We start from the raw sequence: 24,626 nt of genomic DNA on the forward strand, positions 1-24,626 counted from the left end.
TAGATGCAAGTTACATTCCAACAACCAAACTACTTGTGAAATTTAATAAGGTGCTCAGAGTTCCACACTCGGCCGACTAATCGACCAGAAAGAGTCTCTAACTTATAGGTACCTGGCTGAACCATTGCAGAGACCTTGTAGGGTCCTTCCCATTTCTTGGCAAATTTTCCGTGATCAGTCGGTTTGCTAGCTTCCCTCCGCCGTAGGACCAGATCTCCTACTTGGAAATACCGTGGGTTCACTCGACCGTCGTGGGCTACTTTGGCATACCTCTGATATTCTATTAACCTTCGAGCTGCCATGTCCATTTTTTCGTCTATGAAATTGAGTTCCGTACCTTGCATCTCATCATTCACTTCAGGATCGTAATTTTTTTCTCGGGTGGTAGGGAGCCATACTTCAATCGGGACTCTTGCCTCGAATCCATATGTCAGCGAGAAGGGTGTCTCATTCGTTGCCCGACGCGGGGTGGTTCGGTACGTCCAAAGAACATATGAAAGCTCATCAACCCAGCCTCNCAATCTGGTTCGCCTATCTCGACCGGTCGGACTTCTATGACATCAATGCTTGGCGCTTCAATTTCTTCAATACGCGCAATCTTGGACACGTATTCAGGAGCTTCCTGAGTCAACTTGGAGAGCATGTCAGCGTCCGTGTTCTCCATCCTTGATACTTGGATCAACTCGTATTTTTTGAATTGTTGCAATAATTCGAGCGCAATATCCTTGTACTGTATCATTCGATCCTCCTTTGAATCGATCGTGCTGGATAGCTGTCCGATTATCAACCGGGAGTCTGATCGTGCCCTTAACCGTTCGGCATTCATCTGCTTGGCCAATCGCAACCCGCCTATGAGTGCTTCATATTCTGCTTCGTTGTTGGTAGGTTGAAATTTGAAGATCAAGGCTTGATAAATCTTGAAGCCCTCGGGGGATGTGAGCACAATTCCACCCCCACATCCCTTCTTACTTGACGACCCATCAGTAGAAACTTCCCACCATGGTTCTTCTAGGGCAGTCGGTCGGTCAGGTTCCGGATCGCGTGCGGTGCATTCGACGATGAAATCAACCAATACTTGACCCTTGATGGCAGGACGGGGCTTATACTCAATCGCGAACTGGGTGAGCATCATGGCCCATTTGATCAATCGTCCTGATGATGTTGGATTCCTAAGGATCGTCCCCAACGGTTGATCGGTTAGCACTACTATCGGGTGAGCTTGGAAGTAAGCTGCAAGTCTTCTGGCCGTCACCCAGAGCGCCAACGCGGTCTTCTCAAATTTTGTGTACCTCAGCTCTGCTCCCTGAAGAGCTTTGCTCACGTAGTATATCGGCTTTTGAATTCCCTTTGCTTCCTCACGGACAAGCACGGAACTGACCGCTCGGTCGGACACGGCCAAATAAACGAATAAGACCTCATCTTTCTTTGGCTTCGAGAGGACTGGTGCGGAGCTCAAGTATACCTTCAAATCTTCAAAAGCCGATTGACACGCCGGTGTCCACTCAAAGCCATTTGATTTTTTCAAAATCTGAAAGAACGGCAAAGACTTTTCGGCCGACTTGGATAGGAAACGGCTAAGCGCTGCTAGCCGACCGGTCAGTTGCTGAACATCCTTGACCGATCGGGGGGGTTGCATCTCCATTATCGCTTTTATCTTCTCGGGGTTTGGCTCGATCCCCCGCCCCGTCATCATGAACCCCAAGAATTTTCCCTTCTGAACAGCAAAAGTACACTTACTTGGGTTCAGACGCAAGTTGAAAGTTTCCATCACCTTGAATGCCTGGGCAAGGTCAGTAGGATGAGTTTCTTTCAGTCGACTCTTGATAAGCATGTCATCCACATAAGCTTCCATAGTTGATCCGAGCAAACCCTTAAACAATTTGTTCACCATCCTTTGGTATGTAGCTCCAGAGTTCCGTAAACCAAACGCCATTACCACGTAGCAGAACACTCCATCTGGAGTGATGAAAGCAGTCTTCTCTTCATCTTCCTTGCTCATGAAGATCTGATGGTATCCTTTGAAGGCGTCCATGAAACTTAGCAGCTCACACCCGGCCGTTTCGTCAACCATCTGGTCGGGATTCGGTAAGGGATATGGATCCTTCGGGCAAGCTTTGTTTAAATCGGTGTAGTCAACGCACATTCTCCATGTTGGCGGTTTAGGCGCGAGGACTACGTTGGCTAACCACTCCGGGTAAAGAACCTCTCGGATGTGCCCTACCGACAAGAGGGTGGCGGTCTCCTTTTTCACAAATTCTCTTCTTTCGCTTGACAGGTGCCTTTTCTTTTGCTTGACCGGTTTCGAACCCGGTTGAATTGATAAGCGGTGGCAAATGACAGACCGATCAACCCCGGGCATGTCTTCCGGTCCCCAAGCAAAAACGTCTTTGTACTTCTGCAACACTCCGATGATGTCCTCACGTAGGTCTGCAGGGAGTCCCCGACCGATTTTAACCACCCTTTCTGGTCGGTCGGAGTCAAGTACTATCTCTTCCAATTCTGAGGCAGGTTGCGGTTTTTCCCTCTCTTCCCCGCGGTCTACCTGCTGGGATATGGTGTGAATCCTTCCTTCCTCCTGGTCCGACTGTTTGACTGCTTGCACGTAGCACTGCCGAGCAGCACGTTGGTCTCCTCGAACCACTCCAATCCCATTGGGTGTATAGAACTTCATGCACAAGTGGTTCATGGATATAATAGCAGCTGCGCGAGTGATACTTAGTCGCCCAAGTATGGCGTTGTGAACACACTTCAATTTCACTACCACAAAGTCCATGGTAGTCTTCAACACATTTGGTTGGCTGCCCAACTCCACATTCAAGCTGATGACTCCCTCTGCTTCTATTGAGTCACCGGTGAAACCAGACAGCGGGGTCCGAATGGGGGTTAACTGATCGGTGGACAGACCCAACCGAGCAAAAACATCAAAATATAAGATGTTCACCGAGCTCCCCGTGTCAACCAGCACCCGCTGGACATCCGTTCCATTGACATCTAGTGTGATGACGAGTGGATCATTTTGGGCTTCCCCATGGGGTGGTAGATCATCGTCACTGAAAAGTATTGGCTCTGTACGCTTTCTCTTCTCTCGGGGTTCCGAATGAATCGTCCCAACGTATAAGTTTCTCGCCCATTGCTTCCTTTGTCGTGAAGAGTCGCCTCCTTCAAGGCCCCCGTAGATGACGTGGATCACTGGTTTCTTTCCGGCCACCTTCTCGTCAGCTGACCCGGGTGGGACAAATGCCTTGTCGTGCCTTTCGAGATTCCTTTTCATCACATTCATTTCCGTTTTTCCTTGGTTTCTATCCTCCTTCATCACAAATTGCCTCAACTCTCCCTTCTGAATGAGTTGTTCAATGAGCATGCGCAAGGCCATGCACTCCGAAGTATTGTGTCCCTTGACTCTGTGGAAAGCACAATACTTTCTCTTGTCCTGCCCCTCGGGTATCGGCTCCGGTGGGTGGATCAGATTACATTGCTCGGCAAACTGCAAGACTTCCACCAGGGGTCTGTTCAACGGAGTGAAACGTGGTACACCTTCTGATCGATCGTATTGTTTGACGTGTCTGAACGGTGGTTTATTTTTCCTTTGATCGTGGCCTCTGTCCCGATTGACCGGCTGCTCATCGCGTCTCTTTGCCATGTTAGCTTCGGTGGCATCTGCATGATGCCTGGCTCTGGTGATGGCCTCCTCATAGGTTCGGGGGGGATTAACTATGAGGTCGTAGTAGAGCGCCCCGGAACAAAGTGATGCAAGGAAAGCTTGGATTGCCACCTGGTCCTCCATTGGTTCAACCTCATCAACCTCACGTTCCCATCTGAATAGGAAAGTAGACAACGGTTCTCCCATAGCTTGGTTTACCTTGTTCAGGCAAGTGTAAGATTTCTTTCTTGATTTACTTGCAGCGAAACGCTTTACAAACTTATCGGCCAACTGACCGAAGTCCCTGATCGACCCCTGCTCCAAACCCTTGAACCATTCGGCCGCCTTACCGACTAAGGTAGCGAAGAAAGCTCTACAAATGACCGCATCGCTTACTCCCAACATCAACATGTTGCCATAGTACATGTCGACATGCTCTTGCGGGTCGTACCGTCCGGAATAAGTGTGGGCCAGCGGGATTTGGAGGTCCTGTGGATAGTGGGCATTCATGATGTCGTCCGTAAAGGGGGTGGCAACCAGCGAGCATGATGGTTCTTTTCCCGCGCCGACTCTCTCGCGAAGCTCTTGTTGTAAACGATCTATTCTTTCCTGCAGCCTGGCCATTTGGAGTCGGGGACTATTCTCTTCACCGAGTTGCCTCTCTTCCCTAACCGGTTGATCGCCTACTCGATTGGTCCGCCGATCACTCACCCGACCGACCGGTCGGGCCCTTCTGTCAGCTAAATGGGCGTCCCCATGTTGTGCACTCCAGTGCTGCTTTCCTCTACAGTCATTTGGGGCCTTTGTCTCGCGTGTTCATTGTTATTCTAGGGCCCCAACCGAGATGTAACGCTATTCCGGGTGCGATCAAAAGCGCTCCTACGTTGAATGGGGTCATACCGACGTCCCTCTCGATCGGACCTCCGTGTGCGATCCGTAGATTGGACTTCCTCCAAGTTACGATCTTGAGGTTGGGGGTGCGACTGTTGCCTCTGGGAAGGTCGGGGCGCCTGTTGTTCCACGGCAGGGATTTGAGGAATTGCAAGCATTTGGGGAGTGGGTGATACAACATAGTATCCGGGAGTTCCCGGCCACGGTTGGTACACCGGAGTCAATCCTTGTTGTGGAGTCCCTTGCAACGGGTTCCCCCCAAGTGCACCAGGTGTTGGAGTCAGCATTTGGCCAGTTGGGGGCAACATGGCATATGTCACTGGAATTTGAAAGCTCGTTTGCCCTGCATGTCCGCCTGCATTCGGGTTGACCGGTTGGGTGGGTCGTGCATCTTGCCTCTGGTTGGATGTCAACTCGTTCATCAGGCTCCTGGATCGATCCAACTGGCGACGTAGATCATCTTCAGGGAGTGTTCCAATTACATTGTCAGGGTGAGGTCCGACCAACCGAGTCGGGCTCCCCCTACGCGCATGAGTTTGGCTCAAACTTTTTCTGTTGTTCGTCATTTCAAGATGGATAACGGTGTGAAGAAATAAAAGATAACGGGATAGAACAGAGTGACTCGTTCAATCCCCACGGACGGCGCCAATGATAGCGTAAATGTAAACGGGTCTACGATTACGCTACGAATACGTGTGTTACGTGTGGTGAAGAATGTCGCTCGGCCGGTCAATTGGTCGGTCTACCGGTTAACGACTGAGCGGTTCGAAGCTATATCGCTCTACGGGTGACGAACAGTGATAAAGAGTAAGCAGGAGAAAGACAATCGGCAAATCGCAAGTGTATTAGTGTAGTACTGATGAGTTCTCTCTCCCTAAGTGAGGGGAATGACCCCTATATTTATACTAAGTGGATTCACTATGCACATGGTGTCTGATATGCAAGTGGATGGCATATTTGCATGGGCTGAACAGTCACTCCGCAAAATGCGCATTGGTTTGCTCGAAGTGGTTGAGTTACTCGAGGTGATGAAAACACGGATCCCTTGTTCCCGAAAAGTTGTCGGTCGTCACATCAAGCAACTGTTGCGCTCGTGAGCCTTCAATCCACAAGTGTGTTGCTTCCAATCATGCGGTCGACGGACCGATTGGGTGACCGTCGACGGATAGGTTGGTGACCGTTGACGGACGGGTGATTTTCGGACCGACTAGTACATGTGCATATTTACCCATCAGTATGTAATTTAAAATTAGTACTATAGTGGCTTTATAATGGGTTTACATGTGTGTTGTATTGATTATAAAACAAAAGTAGGAAAAAAAAAAAAAAAGCATTGTTTTGGCATGAGGACCACTTGAGTGGGGTTGCGAAACTAGTATTGTATTGGCTTTATAATAGGTAATATAACTACATATTTTATTCGAGTTAATTACCGATTTGGTCCCTCGACTATTGGGATTTCACCACTTTGGTCCTCGACAATTTTTCTTACCCAATTAAGTCCTCAACTTTGAAAAAATTAACCAATTTGGTCCTCCGTTTAACTCTATTTTATTCGAGGGACCAAATCGGTAATTAACTCTATTTTATTCACTTATATTCTGTTCTTTTAATTACTTTATAGATAAAGATAGTTTTAGTCTTACTTTAAGACATGAGAAGGAGAATGAATAAAACTCATCAGGCTACCTATGTTAGAGGGGATAAGTTGTTTCAAAATTATGGATGTGAATGAGTGTGGTTACTCACACTAAGGGATAAAGTTATAAGGAGTTAGAATATGACATGATAGAAAGTATGAAGATGTTTGTCAATATGTTAAAAGGGTTGATAAAGTTAATGTCAAATTCTGAACTTTAGGATTTAGTGAAAGAAAGAGTTGCATAATGAAAAAGAAATTTGGATTGTGAGTGGTTAGTTAAATTTAATTGAAGGTAAAAGTGATGAAAATTTAAATGTGTCAGGATGTGATGGTGAATGGGAATTTGATGGTGAGTTTAATGAAGCAGTACTAAATGACATAAGAGTTTGAGAGATATGTTGATCTAATTGCAGAGTTTGCTGGGATAGAAGATGGGTGAATGGTGATGCACCTGGTTTAGCACTACAAGGTGATGTTAGAAATATTTGTAAATAAATTATGATGAGTCAAAGTGTAATTTAGGATTAAAAAAATTAAGACCCCTTATTGTTTGTTAATATTTAAGTGTCAAAAGTAAAGTATTTCGTTCATAAAGGGGGGAACAAATTAAGTTTAAACATAAAATGGAGTAGTTGAAGTATAAGCCAAGAATAGAGAACCAGCTTTGTTATTGGAGCTTAAAATTTGAGCAGTGGAGCAAAGGTTTGAAAGGCAAGGTTACAAAGAGTTAAGTTTGAAGCCAAGATCACAAAGGAGTTTAAGTTTAGAGCTATGGTTTCACGTGAGTTTAAGTTGGAGCAAAGGTTTGCAAATAAGCTTAAGTTGGACTAATGATCAGGTCAAGGGATGAGCGAGACCATCGGAACAATACCCAGCAGAAATAACAAACTCAAAATTAGTTTAAGATGGATCATAGAAATGTAGAATGTATCATATATTGCGCACTGATACCAGTAAAATGTTACACTAATTGCGATTTAGTATGGATTTTTACAACAACAAAACTGCTAACTAAGCTTGACAAAACTTCAATTTGCTCTCATCTATTTAGGCCTTTCTACAAGAGCACATCTAAGTAAGGAGAAATGTGCTTGAGAACTTGCAAGTTGATAGAATGGGTAGTGGGCGATCCAAGCCGCATTACCATCTTTCTACTGACAAAGTGGAGCAGCTGTACAGTGTTGTCAAAAGAAAAACTGTACCATGTAACATTATCATGCTACAAGTCAGTAGAATGAAAAAAGGGCTGGTACACCAAGAGAGATGGGTATTTGAACCCAGACCAAATACCTGGAAAGGCCTCAAAATGCGCACATTGTAAAAGAAAGGGTGCAGATTGTTAAACTACAGCCATGGTTGTGACAATGATACAGTAGAGGTAGAAGCCTTCAGCCCTTGTTTCCCATGAATGGCAGATTTTAGCACATCATATTGCTGGTTCACAGAATCAAATAGCACATTGGAGTACGCCACCTTAGCCTGCAGGTATGAATTGTTAGTCTTTACTTAAAATCAGTGGATTCTGACATAGACATACTTATGGTTAATAGCATAGACAAACAGATTGAGGGAGTTCAGAGGAAAAAAAAAACACAAGAACAAATATAAGAATGTCTACAAGAATGAAATTTTTTTTCTTGATGCCAATCATCATATTTAATATGCAACCCAAACATAGAAATGAATAATTCACACATGAATCTATATTATATGTTAATTGTCTTATTTTAATATTAAGTTAATTATATATGTTTTTTTGAAAACAAGTTAATTATATATGTTAATCGTTATATAATTATGTTAATTTTCAAAGAGACATCCAGGCCAAGAAGAATTATCAGAACCCTACTCATGCTGCAAAATGAGTTGTAAATGGATTATTATCCTTAAATTATACTATTAAAAGAAACCTAGGTATTCCATTTATACAATTCAACAGCGACTAATTTATTTTGACATTATCAGCTTTCACACACTATTTTATGATTAACATGCTAAATTTGCAGGGAGAACTGCTGGTCAAGAAATAATGATCACCAGACTTCTCATGTTCAGAAATGCATTATAAGCTAATAATAAACAAATATGGAGTAAAAATTTAGAAATTTGAGCTGAAATGAAAAGTCAAAGTCTAAAAGATCACCTAAAGAATCAAGAGCAAAGATGGCAAATTATACCATGAGCTCTGAATTGTTTAATCACCAATTTTGTGCATAAAATTCACCACACCAAATTCAAAATGCCAAATTTTGATGGATCTGATTACGACTTCTGCTCCATTTGACTTGAGACTCTAATGAACATAACTTAGACAAATTTGACAAATCTTTTCACGGGGCAGATAGTATATACCCACAAGTCCTATATCGCATTACCAATTTACTGCCTCCTGACTTGAATTGACCAACAGAATCATTCTGTCATACTTCACATGAAAATGGAAGGCTAATTGTTATCTAACCGCAAACATACTAACCTCCTCACGGTCTTCAAAAGCAGCAGTAAGTACGTGGAAATCAACTTTTGGGCCCACAGATAATCCAGCCCCATGAAAGGATATAACCCTTCTCTCTCCAATTTCTTTCTCAACCTGTAATACATTGTACAACTGAGAAATGAAAATGTGAATCATCACAGTACATATCAGAAGGAAAACAAACCTGGGCCGGGGGAGGCATAATGTTGTAACATAGTAGTGCTAATGGATATATATGCCCAGGAAAAACAGCATGTTCTACAAGCCTTCTCATATTGTCCACTGAGAAAGGATCAAATGGTGCCTGAATGCAAGAGTGGAAAAAGGCATTTAATCAAAAAAATAAACAATTAATGCAATTTGAAAAAGATAACTACTAGCTTCAATAAGCTAAATAGTTTTATAGTGAACTGAATATACACAATCAATTACTTGAGGTCAAACTTACAAACACACAAAGAATAGCCATGGGTATAGAATCAAGTTCAACAAAGGTGAAGTGCTAATAATTAGTTGGGAACTGAATTTCACCAGTGAAATAAGCAATGTGAAGAAAACCAAGAAGAATCATACAATACCACATGCCTAACTCTTTCTTTCCCAAGAAAAAAATAGTCATTCATCTTTACTTCTCTCTAGGCTTAATGAACAATGCAGAGAGCTGATGCAGTAAAATGTTAATTTATCATGACAGTACAAACCAGATAAAAGCTGATGCAATGATTTTTACTATGAATTGTGAAGTAACCCACAATCTACTAAAAGCTACTTATAGATTAGAAGCTTAAAGAAGCTGAAAAGTATTGTGCAATGTAGAATCCATAATCTTTGTCAAACATGTGAAGTTTGAATTGTTTAGTCTATGATCTCAATATGGAGTTGACAACAATTTTAGTATTTACTTATCTTTGGAACATATGATCATCTTGCATTCTGCCACTATAAATTTTCAAATATATCAACAACAATCTTTGTGATGTCACTTTCTCAACTACAAGAATATTGATCATAATACACTGAGTAGTTCTTTGGGTGACTGAGACACAAGAAGACAAATTGGTGCTGATGAATTTAACATGAAATATGAAATTGAAAGTTCCAAACTATTGCCAACTCAACATTAGTTAATGAATGGCAATTTTTACTATTAGTATGTGACAATGGAACAAGTACAGTTATTGATGTGAAGTACAATCCCTACCATGCATCCTCTGTCGACATTAGAAAAGAAATCACACTTGAATCCAGTGATGAAAAAGTAGGTTAGGCCGAGCTGGGCTGACAATATATCTTGGGCCATATTGGCCACTCTCATATTAGAATGTGGGTTGTGCCGGACCACCCCCTTGACTTATTAAAAGTTTAAATTAATAATTTTTTTAAAAAGTTTATGTATATAAATTATACTGAGTAATTTATATCTTTAAAAATTATAATTAGAATCATAAATTTTTAGTTTTATTGCATATTCGTATAATTGACAAATGTCACAAACTGTATATTATTTGTACATTTATAAAGTTAAAAATTAGAGATTAGAACTTACTAATTTTTAAAATACGACGTCAGGAATTAAAATTAATACAACTTGCAAGTTATAACAAATAAATTTAAACTACAAAATAAAGAACCTTGTAATTTATTGGCATAAGTGTGACTCTCTATAAGAGATCTCTAGATAAATTACCCTTGTATGTAGAAATAATGTAAACTATTACAAATTTCAGTTTCAAGACTTAAAAAAATAAAAAATAAATAAATAAATAAAATAAAAAAATAAAAAAACAAACAAACAAAAGGTAATCTGAGCCCAACTCAAACCCATAATAGCTGGGCCTGGGCAGCCATGTGGGCCAAGCCAACATTACAATCCCTACTAAAATCCTTCAATGTGACTGTAGTATCACTATAAAGGGATAAAAGAGTATGAGCAATGTTTCCACATACCCAAGGGATAGGGAAAGAAAACAGAAGAGAATGAAAGCAAGAGGAATCTTACCGGATACCATTCTTGCGTTATAGGGTCTGGCCGGTCTCTTCCACCACTTGCGGCAATCCATACTATTTTTGATCCACCCCTAGAGACGAAAAAAAAATTCTCATATTCTTAAGTTTCTCTGCTAGATCAAAGCAAGAAAAGAAAATTACTAAGTCAAATTACTCTTGAAGGGTAAATAACTACATTTTAATAATATCTCAGATTTTCAGAAGAACACAAGCAAACAAAAAGTACTGGAATATCTGTACCTTAAAAGCACAGCTAGCTCTTTCAAACTTCTCGTGTTAGCTCTCTTTTTCATCTCAACAAGTTCAGGAACATCATACATATGCTTCTTTGAATACACACAAAGGAGATTCCTAAACACAGATGAGCATCAATATCTTGATAATGGAAGGTATGAATATTTGCATATACAAATTTAAAGATGAAAAAGTGCACCTCCCCATGCTGAATGGTTTGCAAAGAGGATCAACTAGGACTCTATCTCCTGCCACACAAATCTGTAACACAACACATAGAAATTGATAAGTTAAGCAGTTTTAAAATTACTCTTGCAATGTGCTTTATTTATAAAAGATTATTATTACCATGTTCTCAGCAATATGTGGGTGTGTTGACTCCAGCAACAATGCAATAATTGCAGGATCTGCTTCAGTTTGATGATTAGAGATCAAAATTATGTTCTCACCCTGAACTCACGAGAAATAAACAGTAAGTAGGTCATTTGTTTCGTGGGAAATAATATAAATGAAGTGATTAGGTCACACAAAGAACAAATGAAGTGAAATATCAATAGACGAAAAGATCAACGGATCTAACTAGTTTTATGCACCAGTAGCTAATAAGATGTAGCATTAATTTAATAAGTTCATTTGGCAACCATAAGTCCTAGTCAAAACCTTATGAGGCAATATACTGAGAGAAATGCAATTTGATTAATACAGGGAAAATAATGGTACACAGATAGGAACAAAATCCACCTTTTAAAGGAATGAAAAACAGGTAAAGTTAGTGTAAGGTGCAGAAATTATTCACCTGTTGAAGCTTCTCTTCCATTTCATTGAAAAGGGATATATTGCCAACATAAGACCTCCTGGCAAGTCAGTTAGAGAGGTCAGATATATCAATGTTCTGTTGATAGAATCACATTGATAGCATTTCCAGGCCATTCAAATGAAAAAGAAAACAAAATGAACTATGAAGTCAAAGTCACTTTTCTGAAGCACACTGAATAAATCTCTTCTGCATAGTAGCACCCAAATAACACCACAAGTAGTATTGTTTTGCACACTAGTCTCCCAACCACCACCACCACCCTCCCCCAACAAAAGTATAGGGCAATAACAAAAGGCATATTTTTACCATTTCTCTTGGGCGTTACTTTACTTTCCTCTGATTTAATTTAACCTCAACCAATAATTCTGGACATTTTGGGCCTTACATACAGTATTCCAACTTATGGCCATCTTGTGAAAAAATAAATAAATAATAAGATGGATTATTTGAGGTCCAAATGGTGTTTGATTAATCACTCAGTCCACAGTATCTATTTATGTTTAAGGAAGAAATTAAGAGCCTTGAAAAAAAAAAAAAAAAAAAAAAAAAACACCAAAAAAAAAAAAAAAAAAAAAGACTATGTACTACCTGAAGTCAATTAAAGGGCGGATATAATTTTGAACAAACATGTAGTAGTCAAATGGTTCTCGAATGGCTTGGTGATGAGGTGAGAATTCAAACGGATCCTGAAAGGTGTTGTTAAACATAAAAGATAGAGTTAGTTCATAATGTCATACACGCAAAGTTTGCTTTCTTGAGAAATGTGATACTCAAAGCTGCAGCAACATAACAAAACTAAAGCAGCAGAGTGGCTACCTTTACATCAAGGAAAATGCGGTCAAATGCAGCAGCCATGTTAGATAAGACAATCTCATCTGCTTTAGGATCTCCACTTTGAAAAACCTAATAAAAATATAAAAATCTTAGTATTTGAGATATAAAATATCCAATTCTTTCCTACTAAGTATCTGAGCATCACATCCCTCCCTCCAATGCCATTAAAAAAATCCATAAAAGTTTTTAGATAAGCATTCATAAAATGTTTACCACAATTGAAGTGTAACTCTTCAAACAATAGGGCATTTTTTCCAAAATGGAATATGAATAATCAAGATAGATACTGATAAAATTGAAATTATTATTATTTTAATAGGTATAGCCACAATATTTCATGAAGTTCTTAATACAAGCATAGCTGTATAGGACCAGCCATAATTAAAACACACTAAAAAATTAAAGGTAAAGAACTTCACACCTGCCAAAACAGTCACTTTTACAAGCAATCATACATTGAAAAGGAACTCTAGTATCTTCCACATACTTTTTGCCACATCAATTTTTAATTAATAATATAAAACCAGTAATATCAATTGAGAGAGAATTTTAAGTACAGAACAAAGAAAAATCTTTTGTAACACTCAGAAAAAACCACAAAAAAAAAAAAAGTATCTTCTCCAACATCATATTTAGGGAATGCAATTATAGTACGCTTTTTGTAGCCCAGATTGCAACCCGCACTATGTGGATCTTGCGGGGCAAGGCAATTGCAGATTTATTTATATAATTTTTTCTTGCCACAACCACAGCCAGCCAGCCACCGTATTCTTACATCCAGTGTGGAGGGGATGGGAGAGGTTTAGAAATGGGGTGGGGATAGTGCTCAAAATTTTCAAAATATGAAGAAAATGTAACAGTTGGTAAGTTGGGCCTCCTTCAAATGCGATGCAGGCAATACAAGAAAGATGCAATGCAATATGATATTGAAGTTGTATAGTTGCTGGGTGCATTTGTTGTAGGGTAAGATAAATGAAGGTTAGGGTCAATACCAGGCAAGTAATTTCACATTCTGTCACTTTGACCACAGCCTATTCCCCATCCGACCCCACGCAATCTCTTCGGACTAACATCACATATACTCTTCACTTTATCCTTTTTCCTATCTCTACTGCTCAACCACACCTATCCTAGTGTATTCCACCCCATTCTAGTATAATGCTACTCGCTAATTTGATCCACTTACCTATCCAACTTTTTATTTAATCTCATAGTTGGCAATTCAACCATTCTTTTATAGGCAAACAAAAACATGTTTATTATTTAGCTTATATTGAACAAAACGAAAACATTTCAAAACCAAAAACATGAACAAAGCAAACAGCCCATAAATTAAGATAATTGGACAATCAGAAAATATGCTAGCTGCATGACATGATGACTATTAGGAAATATTAGGCATGCCAAATGGTGAAATGGTAACTTTTAATTTTGTTTTAGTTGTCTCCCCTATGGAGTTTTAAGATACATTAACAATAACATATACATCTATAAAAGAGACTTCATTAATGCCACTAGTTAATGCCATATTGCCATAACTCCATAAGAATGTGGTATGACATCTAATTAGTCAGTCTACACTATATGACACCAAAGAAAGTAAAATGCACCCAGAAAAAGTACATTACACTATGAGCAGAAGAAAATTAATTTACTGCATTTCGATAATTCTGATATAATTCCTCCATCCTTTGAGCAACAGTCTGTGGAAGCCTTCCATCATCTGCTTCCCTTCGAACGCCAGTAAGTAAGTCTACATAAATGAATGCATTGCGAGTGAGTATAACGAAAAAGAGCTTACACTTGAATTCAAGACTTTGAGCCACAAAACAAGACACAACATGCAGTCAGTAACCAAGTAATTAACTAGGCTATAGTAGCACCTTCTATTAAGTTATTATAAAATTAGCAATGAGTGATCTCTTTTAGTCCCAACATTGCTTTAGAATATCATATATCATTATAGAGAATAATAACTATCTGGAGAATCAATCAATCAATTATATATTTACAATCAATGGAAATCTAATGACTCAATAGAAACTACTTATCGTGGGAAGATCTAGTATTCTAGTATTCAACAATTCTTCTTTCTTTGTTTTAAATAATTGTCTATGATAATACTTGGAACAGAAGATTATTACTCTTGTGAGATCTTCAGAAAGCAGAGGGTTTTCATTTTTATTTGACAAGTAGAGAGAATATATTCACCAAGGCACCAAGGGGAGTATGAGCATTAATCAATACTCAAAAAAGTTATTCATGAGAATGTATCAAATCACTAAATCAGAGCAAATAAGTGATGACTAATTCATGAGATTATTTTGCTCACTGTCACTGATTCTAAAGAACTATTCTAATATAATTTCTCCCATGAATATTCAAAGCAAGTTTGAATTTTAAACATTTTCAATTTTGAAATTTATGGTTCAATTCACAAATAAAAAACTAAAAGAGTCTAAGCACAGAACTTCCCAAGTCCTATTTCTGATGTTGATTAACAACTCCTTGTAACATAGAATCAATAGGTGCAGTTGGTTAAGATGTGGAATAATTTTTTGGCAAGAATATTTGGAGAACCATATGGCGGAGTAAGATTTCTTCACAAAAGTGTTGTCTATCTAAAAGAATTTCCCTCTTAAATGAATCAGTAAAAGATGAATCAAGGTACATGCTAGGAGTTAGTACCTAAGCACATGTCTTACCTATCTAAAAATGAAGTAACTAATCATGTTCACAAGAGCTGGTGAAGAACCACACAAACAGTTTGACAAGTTTGGCTTCATGCATTTTTGTTAACAAACCAAGCCAAACATAAACACCATTTTAGGCTGCTTTGATTAAAACCCCAAGTTTGAACAGGATTTGGTATGGTTGGAGTGTGTATAAAAGCTGTAGCAAACCATGCAGTGGAACAAGGTTATCCCTGCTCATGCATGTTTGTTAAACAAACCAAGACAAACACAAACACCATTGTACACTTGTTTAATAAAAATAAATAAAATTAAAATAAAAAACCAAAGTTTGAACAGGGTTTGGTTAGGTTTTCTTAATGCATCAAAACATATAATAGCAAATTATCTAATTTATTTATCATTGAAACTAATAGTTATGATTAACTTAGGGGTTCTGAAAAGTAATCAAATAAAATTTTGAGGCCAAACATACTGCAAGCTACTATATATACATAGGTAAAATACTTGGCTAAATCTAATCAAGGTTTAACTGTTAGTTTCTTAGTTACTTCACATGAAAATGGAACTTGGATAATGTATATGATTGTGTTGAGTCATAATTTTTGTACGCTTTTGTGTAAATTATCGTGAATATTACAGACTAATAGTTAAATTTTGTTGTTCTAATAAGAGTTTATTCCACTACTCACTACTTGACTATAGTAACATTTCCATTTATAGTCCTCAACTTTGATTTATTCCAATTTTAGTCCTTCACTTTAAAAAATGTTTCCACTTTAACCAAACCAAAGTCATAGTCTTGGAAGAGAAAACATATCATTTTCTATTATCTATGGACCCATTGTTATTCACGCCCATTGTCCTGCTTGAGAGTTTGTCCTAAGTACATGGTACTTCCATGTTCTAAGTGTAATTCAACAAATCATGACACATGTAGCTCACGAGAGCATTCAATGATCTCTCCTTTTCATTAATGACAAAGTTTGTTTAGAAAAAACGTAACCTTCTTTGGTTGTTTGTGGACTTACATTGTTCTTCACGCCCACTATCTTATTCAAAAGTTTGTTCCAAGTACACGTTATTTCCATGCATGACATTGACAGGTCATGGAACGAAACTGACAAGGACATTCACATCAAGTAAATGGGTACTCATAACCAAGCCTACTCTGTTGTTACTGTTTATCTTTGCTTCATCACTCCAAGCCACCCTCTTCTACTCCCTCATTTTTTTCCATTTACTAACCAAGCCTACTCTGTTATTACTGTTTATCTTTGCTTCATCACTCATTCACTCCAAGCCACCCTCTTCTACTCCCTCATTTTTTCCATTTACCATGTATTATATACATACTATATCTTCAAACTCTCAGTTAATTATTTTAAACATAAATAAAAACAAGAAAAAAGAAAGATAATATACTAGAATCATTTATCTACCCAAAATAATCAGGTATATCTTCAAAATTATGATCTACGATTCTAGTATATATTATTTTAGTCTTTAATTCTTTCCAACAAGGAAAATTAGAAGAACTAAAATCCACCTTTGGTCCCTAGACTATGATAGAATTAGTCTTGAGTTAGAACTTGAAATCAGACAAACTATTAACATGCTCTTTGTTGAATGATTAACATATTCTTCTTTATTTCTTTCTTTCTATGATTTGAAATTATTTTTATCCAAATTGTTTGAGTGATTTGTCTCCTGCAGTGGGAGTGCAATTAAATGCCAATAGCAACATTATTAAACTACAAGAGCAAGAATTAAAAGTACTCTGTAGATCTCAAACAAGTAATGAAGAGCCCCATCAGAAAATCCTTTAAAGGATTTACAAGACAGTATCATATTGCAACAAAGAAACCATCAACATTTTCTGTTTTAGTATTTAGTTAAGTATACATGCATAGAAGAGGCCTGATTGTTATATGACAGAAAATCTTTTTACTATACACAGTTTCTTGATATTTTATGATATATACCGTTAAAAAGTAGAAACCAGAGCAATAACAATAAAATACATATAGAAAGAAAGATGCATATACATTAGTACTCAGATATGGTATGTCATCGCTTTTAGTGCTAATGATGAGGCATTCAAGCATTACAAGAAAATGACATCTCAGTATATGCAGATACAGGCATACAACACACAGAGACAATATGAAATAAAACAGTTCAAAGATAACTGACCTTCTTCGGAACGAGCATCGAGGAAAGTGCGAAGCTCTTGGTTACCGGAATGGGACACAGAAGAAGCAGCCGCGGCGGCGGTACTGGAAGCGCTCTTCTCCACGAGCATTTCCGCCATACTTCTCGCCTTGGAGGAGCAGAAAACCGCGAAGCGGCATCTGCGGCAGTGCTTCACGGCAATCGACTCGACCTTGGTGGTGGAACAAGAAGCCGTCGCCGGAGACGGAGAAGAAGATACATTTGCAATCTTCGGCACTGTAACTGTAGAAGTAAAGAGTCTTGAAGAAGGAACTGAGAGGATCGCCATAGTTGTTCAGACAGAGAAAGTGGAGGACATTAGAGGGAGATGAACAGGGGAGAGACTAGAGAGGGAACAATGGGAGAGGGAGGGGGGAGGGGGTTGTTCTTATCTGTAGCTAAGGGGATTGGTTATTGGTAGAGTCGCGCGTGCTTTGAGTCGCCCAAGGAACAGTTGATGGGCTGAGAACACTGAGCCCGTGGTGGGTTGATTTGAGGACCAAATACATTCTGCTACGTGTAAATGATTAGGCGGTTCCGCTTGGTGATGTGGACATAATTGTTGTCGATGTGGGCCCTACTTTCTACCTTTTCTTTATCCTCTTCAATTTTTTCTATTTCTGTTTTTTTAACAACCAATTTTTTAGCTTCCCCAAATTATATTTTACACTTTATGAAATTTACCTTTGATTTATGAGGAGATAAACTGAGTCAATATAATTTTGACAAAATATAAAATTGTATATTTCTATGTCCAAGGAGTCCAATACAAACTCAAACACAACCTTACATTGAAAACAAGTCCTAACTCTTAAGTGAGTTTCTCATCAACTTGACCAATATTTGAGACAAATTTTTTCAGTTTTTTCTTATGAGTTTCTTTTTCTTTTTTCCTAAAGGTTTCTATTTCTACACTTTTTTATTAAAAAAAATGCACAAAGTATTTAAATTTGAATATAATGATTATAATGCCGATTTAATATCTATGTTTTGTAGATTAAAAACGATAAAAGATGACAAGATAAAAAAAAAATCAAGCAAATTACAATTTATTTTACAAGACTCAATCCTAAGTCCTACCACATCTAAACTCAAAAGACATTTAATAATTTCTAGCAAGTGATCAATCACAACTCTCCTCAAGCGAGCATCTACCCCAAATTGGTCAAATAATCAACATTGTTATTACATTCTCTCAAAATATATTTAAAAAAAAATATCATGCTACCAACCCATGTGATCAAGTAAAAATGATGGCTTTACCCATCTATCTTTCCCACCTTCTCAAATAATCTTCATTACTACTTTAAAATCTAGCTCCACTATCACAATAGTCTTTGATTTTCATTATCATACACTATTAAAAAAACAACTAAACAAAATATTTTTTGTGAATACTTTCCTACATACCTAATCCCATAGCATTGTTTTAATGTATTTTTGGTATATTATAAAAAGAAAATTAAAAACTTCCCATCATACTACAGGGTACATTAAAAACTATGTGAAAATTTTTTTTTTTAAATATTATAAAAAATTTTCAATAGACAAGAACATTACATACATACTTTCGACATGCTTTATCAAGTAATGAGATAGTAGCTCAAAAAGTTAGCAACGTCCATGCACCATAGTTGCACAAATACACCATGACTTACCTTGATGTACCATCACGGTTTGTCCAACACAAATATGACATCATTCACCCCAAGTTATATGCACAACTGTTGAAAACAACCACCATGCACCAACCTATCACTAGAAAAAAAAAATAAACAGAACAAACTAGAAATAAATGTAAGTGCAAGTAAATAAAAATAAATTGGGTTGCCTCCGAAGGAACTCTTTATTTAACATAGTTACCATGATGTCAGAGTTAGTCCCTCACCAATTAAGTATCAACGCAGTGCAGTGAAGAAACATGACTTTGATTTTTATATCCATTTGCCTTACGCCAAAAGTAATGATTTAGTTTATGGTCATTAATTTTGAATGTTCCTCTATGTGTATCAACAAAAAACCTTTTGTGGTTCTGGTGTTTTCTTGGATACTCTATATTGTAATCTTAATGTAGACTTTGTTAATTCCTTGTTTAATATTATGAGCAGGGGTGGAAACATGTACCTGCTATGGGGGGCCTTGCCCCCCTCCACCTCACCCTAGCTAATTTTTTTAAATATTAAATTTTTATTATATATATATATATATATATATATATATATATATATATATCTTCATATCATGACAATATGAGCTTGCATGATTCACATGCATTAATCACAAAACATCATTATATTGGGGCGGTGTATTGAGGAGTAACTAAGTTGTCAATCTTTTTGCTCAATTTATCTATTTGAGCTGCCAAGTTTACCGTTTGATGGATAATACACTAAGCTTGGACTACATGGACCGGTCCAAGAAAGCAATTGGATCAAGAAAGCCCAAGAAGGACCCTCAACACAAAGCTACAGAAGAGTTCGATAAGGATTAGACTTAGCACTTGTAATATTAACAAGATTAGGGCTTATTAGTTATAATGTAACAGGGACTCCCAATATGGGGCGGTCCAGGATTCTTATTCCTTGTAGGGCTCTAGGCCCAAAATATGTATAAATAGACCCTCCACACACGGAGAAAGGGAAGCAATTCTGAGCAATACAATACATATATTCCCTCATTATATTTTTCTTATATATTTCATATATTCTCGCTATTCTAACAGGTAGTGTTGGCCTGCCATTGACTACCCAGAAGTCATAAAACCAACATTATATTGGCGCCGTCTGTGGGGATCGATACGAATAGTCTCGTGATCTCTACCTTTCACCATCGATCCTCGATTCAAATCATTTGGACCTGCACTGGTTCTGACTTCCTAGTGACGTGGTCCCCATATCATCAGGAGGTAATTAAGGCATACAGATTAGAGAGGTGAAGCATTATTGGTTATTCAAGTTAGAGATTACACGGAACCAAGTAAGTCTTTATCCTTATTCTTGTTTTAATTAAGCATCCATGATCATAACATTGTTTAGTTGATTGAGTTGATTTACATGTGATTCATTGTTAATTGTGCTTCTGCATTCAAGTTATAAGCGCATGAACGTTTTAATTAACATTTGATATTGGAGTCTTAAATTGATTAATCACTAAAATTAGGGTTCATGATATTTAGGGATTTTTAATTATAAGATTTTATTGTGGGTTTGTTATTATCATTGTATAATATTTTTAGCGTTCGTCGATCACTAAAATCAGCAAACATACCTAATTACGAACTGTGTCGTTGACGATGGTTTAAAGTGGATGCTAATAACATTTGTTATCACTGGAATCAACAAACATATATGTTATATATGTATGCGTTGTTTATATACATATATTTATATTTATTGATTTGCATGTTTCTATGAATCAATATATGTACATTGTACATACTGTTTATACATATAATACATAACTACATATATGTTAGTTATTGGCGTAGGGTTCTTGTACGTATTGTGTATAATTTGTATCATGTATATGATTTGTGCTATATGATTTCACACTATTAATCATGTATTATATGTTATAAGAGAACGACATATCAATTAAGGCTTGTTCACATACATAAATATGTTCGTGGAATCAAAATCAATTGAAACCAACAAATATATACATGTACTGTTTGATTATATATAAGCTGATTTAGTTGGTTTCTGGAATCGAATATTACGTATGTGTACTCCTATTGCTGGATTATTTGTATGAATGTTAGAATCAACTACTGCAATGGAATCAAACTTGGAGTCACGAACGGCTATGGTGGTGTAGCTGGGTTCCCACGGCGGAGGGCAACAGGCAATGAAAAAAAAAAAAAAAAAAAAAAAGCCAGTGACAGACTCGTATTCCCACCACCGTGTGGAAGAAACGCATACTCACTAGGCAATAAAAAAAAAAAGAAAAAAAAAAGCCAGTGGCAGACTCGTATTCTCACCACCGTGTGGAAGAAACGCATACTCACTAGGCAATGAAAAAAAAAAGTATACCCATTAGCCAGTGGCAGACTCGTATTCCCACCACCGTGTGGAAGAAACGCATACTCACTAGGCAATGGAAGACATATACCTACCACCGAGTGGAAGACATATACCCACCACCGAGTGGAAGACATATACCCATTAGCCAGTGCCAGACTCGTATTCCCACCACCGTGTGGAAGAAACGCATACTCATTAGGCAATGGAAGATATATACCCACCACCGAGTGGAAGACATATACCCACCACCGAGTGGAAGACATATACACATCACCGAGTGGAAGACATATACCCATTAGCCAGTGGCAGACTCGTATTCCCACCACCGTGTGGAAGAAACGCATACTCACTAGGCAATGGAAGACATACGTGTGGAAGAAACGCATACTCACTAGGCAATGGAAGACATATATGTGGAAGAAACGCATACTCACTAGGCAATGGAAGACATATACCCACCAGAAACGCATACTCACTAGGCAATGGAAGACATATACCCACCATCGAGTGGAAGACATATACCCACCACCGAGTGGAAGACATATACCCATTAGCCAGTGGCAGACTCGTATTCCCACCACTGTGTGGAAGAAACACATACTCACTAGGCAATGGAAGACCGTTTTAATTAACATTTGATATCGGAGTCTTAAATTGATTAATCACTGAAAATTAGGGTTCATGATATTTAGGGATTTTTAATTATAAGATTTTATTGTGGGTTTGTTTATTATCATTGTATAATATTTTTGGCGTTCGTCGATCACTGAAATCAGCAAACATACCTAATTACGAACTGTGTCGTTGACGATGGTTTAAAGTGGATGCTAATAACATTTGTTATCACTGGAATCAACAAACATATATGTTATATATGTATGCGTTGTTTATATACATATATTTATATTTATTGATTTGCATGTTTCTATGAATCAATATATGTACATTGTACGTACTGGTTTACATATAATACATAACTACATATATGTTAGTTATTGGCGTAGGTTCTTGTACGTATTGTGTATAATTTGTATCATGTATATGATTTGTGCTATATGATTTCACACTATAATCATGTATTATATGTTATAAGAGAACGACATATCAATTAAAGGCTTGTTCACATACATAAATATGTTCGTGGAATCAAAATCAATTGAAACCAACAAATATATACATGTACTGTTTGATTATATATAAGCTGATTTAGTTGGTTTCTGGAATCGAATATTACGTATGTGTACTCCTATTGCTGGATTATTTGTATGAATGTTAGAATCAACTACTGCAATGGAATCAAACTTGGAGTCACGAACGCTATGGTGGCGTAGCTGGGTTCCCACGGCGGAGGGCAACAGGCAATGAAAAAAAAAAAAAAAAAAAAAGCCAGTGGCAGACTCGTATTCCCACCACCGTGTGGAAGAAACGCATACTCACTAGGCAATAAAAAAAAAAGAAAAAAAAAAGCCAGTGGCAGACTCGTATTCCACCACCGTGTGGAAGAAACGCATACTCACTAGGCAATGAAAAAAAAAAATACCCATTAGCCAGTGGCAGACTCGTATTCCCACCACCGTGTGGAAGAAACGCATACTCACTAGGCAATGGAAGACGAGTGGAAGACATATATGGAAGGCCAGTATATCCCACCACCGTGGAAGAAACGCATACTCACAATGGAAGGAGTGGAAGACATATACCCACCACCGAGTTAGCATAGCCAGTGGCAGACTCGTATTCCCACCACCGTGTGGAAGAAACGCATACTCACTAGGCAATGGAAGACATATACCCACCACCGAGTGGAAGACATATACCCACCACCGAGTGGAAGACATATACCCATTAGCCAGTGGCAGACTCGTATTCCCACCACTGTGTGGAAGAAACACATACTCATTGGGCAATGGAAGAAAAAAGAAAAAAAAAATTCTATTTACAGATTGGTCGAAACAAAAAAGCACAATTATACTTTCCCGAGACTTTGTATTCACAAAATCCCAAGAAAGTGGAGGACTGGATGATGGATAATACACTAGCCCTAGGCTACATGAACCGGCCCAAGAGAGCAAGTATACTTTCTAAAGACTTCGTATCCACAAAGTCTCAAGAAAGTGGGGGACTAGATGATGGATAATACACTAGGCTTGGACTACATGGACCGGTCCAAGAAAGCAATTGGATCAAGAAAGCCCAAGAAGGACCCTCAACACAAAGCTACAGAAGAGTTCGATAAGGATTAGACCAGTCATTATTGCATGGACCATGGTCCACATAGCTGTGTAGACCAAAAATAAAAAGTACATTATTTTGTATTGAAGATATATTATTTTTGTACTGTAGGTACATTATTTTAGGGTACATTAGTTTGTACTGAAGGTACATTATTTGATCTATACTATCAAATAATGTACCTACAATACAAAATAATGTACTTTTAGTACAAAAATAATGTACTTTTTATTTTTGGTCCACACAGCTGTGTGGACCATGGTCCATGCAATAATTTGTCGGATTAGACTTAGCACTTGTAATATTAACAAGATTAGGGCTTATTAGTTATGATGTAACAGGGACTCCCAATATGGGGCGGTCCAGGATTCTTATTCCTTGTAGGGCTCTAGGCCCAAAATATGTATAAATAGACCCTCCACACACGGAGAAAGGGAAGCAATTCTGAGCAATACAATACATATATTCCCTCATTATATTTTTCTTATATATTTCCTATATTCTCGCTATTCTAACAGGTAGTGTTGGCCTGCCTTTGACTACCCAGAAGTCATAAAACCAACACCGTTGTATTTAACTTATAAACCTTTTTGCTTACTTGACTTTTCTCTATAGAATTCCATTGACATGTAATAAGGTTAATATCCTTAATTAGTGTTTAAACTAAAAGTTATTATTTTAGTATTAAGCATGACCTAATGATGGCATTAATCAACTACATTGCTTGTAATAATAGTGTTCAAACCCTTTTAGGGAGTTTGAACCTACATTCAGTTTGGCAAACAATGGTGAGGACACATTCTCAATAGCTCATTGTATCACTCCCATATGTCATACAAACTCTTAGACTCTGATCTATATGAGCAAATGATCGGATTTTACTCCACAACTTTGTAGTCTTAGTTAGTGAGAAATATTTGGATA

The 24,626-nt window shown here is 37.9% G+C and overlaps 1 protein-coding gene across 3 annotated transcripts; it reads right to left on the reverse strand.

The window, feature by feature from the left end:
* Positions 1-7,081: 7,081 nt before the first annotated feature.
* On the reverse strand, positions 7,082-17,868 carry LOC116002458 (glycerol-3-phosphate acyltransferase ATS12, chloroplastic-like). Of its 3 annotated transcripts, none has more exons than XR_004094472.1 (13): positions 17,431-17,868; positions 14,197-14,294; positions 12,524-12,610; positions 12,296-12,393; positions 11,687-11,744; positions 11,239-11,340; positions 11,090-11,151; positions 10,897-11,007; positions 10,649-10,727; positions 8,834-8,953; positions 8,650-8,763; positions 7,464-7,652; positions 7,082-7,344 (listed from the first exon to the last, which is right to left on the reverse strand). XR_004094472.1 is itself a non-coding variant. In XM_031242602.1 (12 exons), exons 1-12 carry the CDS (start codon positions 17,735-17,737, stop codon positions 7,518-7,520), a joined length of 1,371 nt encoding a protein of 456 aa, XP_031098462.1. In that variant the 5' UTR covers positions 17,738-17,868; the 3' UTR covers positions 7,082-7,517. The 3 variants fall into 3 exon arrangements, 1 of the variants encoding a protein (XP_031098462.1); XR_004094471.1 differs by having other exon boundaries at positions 7,082-7,369; XM_031242602.1 differs by having other exon boundaries at positions 7,082-7,652.
* Positions 17,869-24,626: the final 6,758 nt, after the last annotated feature.

The sequence above is a fragment of the Ipomoea triloba genome, chromosome 13, assembly GCF_003576645.1.
Source record: "Ipomoea triloba cultivar NCNSP0323 chromosome 13, ASM357664v1".
NCBI classification, from domain to species: domain Eukaryota; kingdom Viridiplantae; phylum Streptophyta; class Magnoliopsida; order Solanales; family Convolvulaceae; genus Ipomoea; species Ipomoea triloba.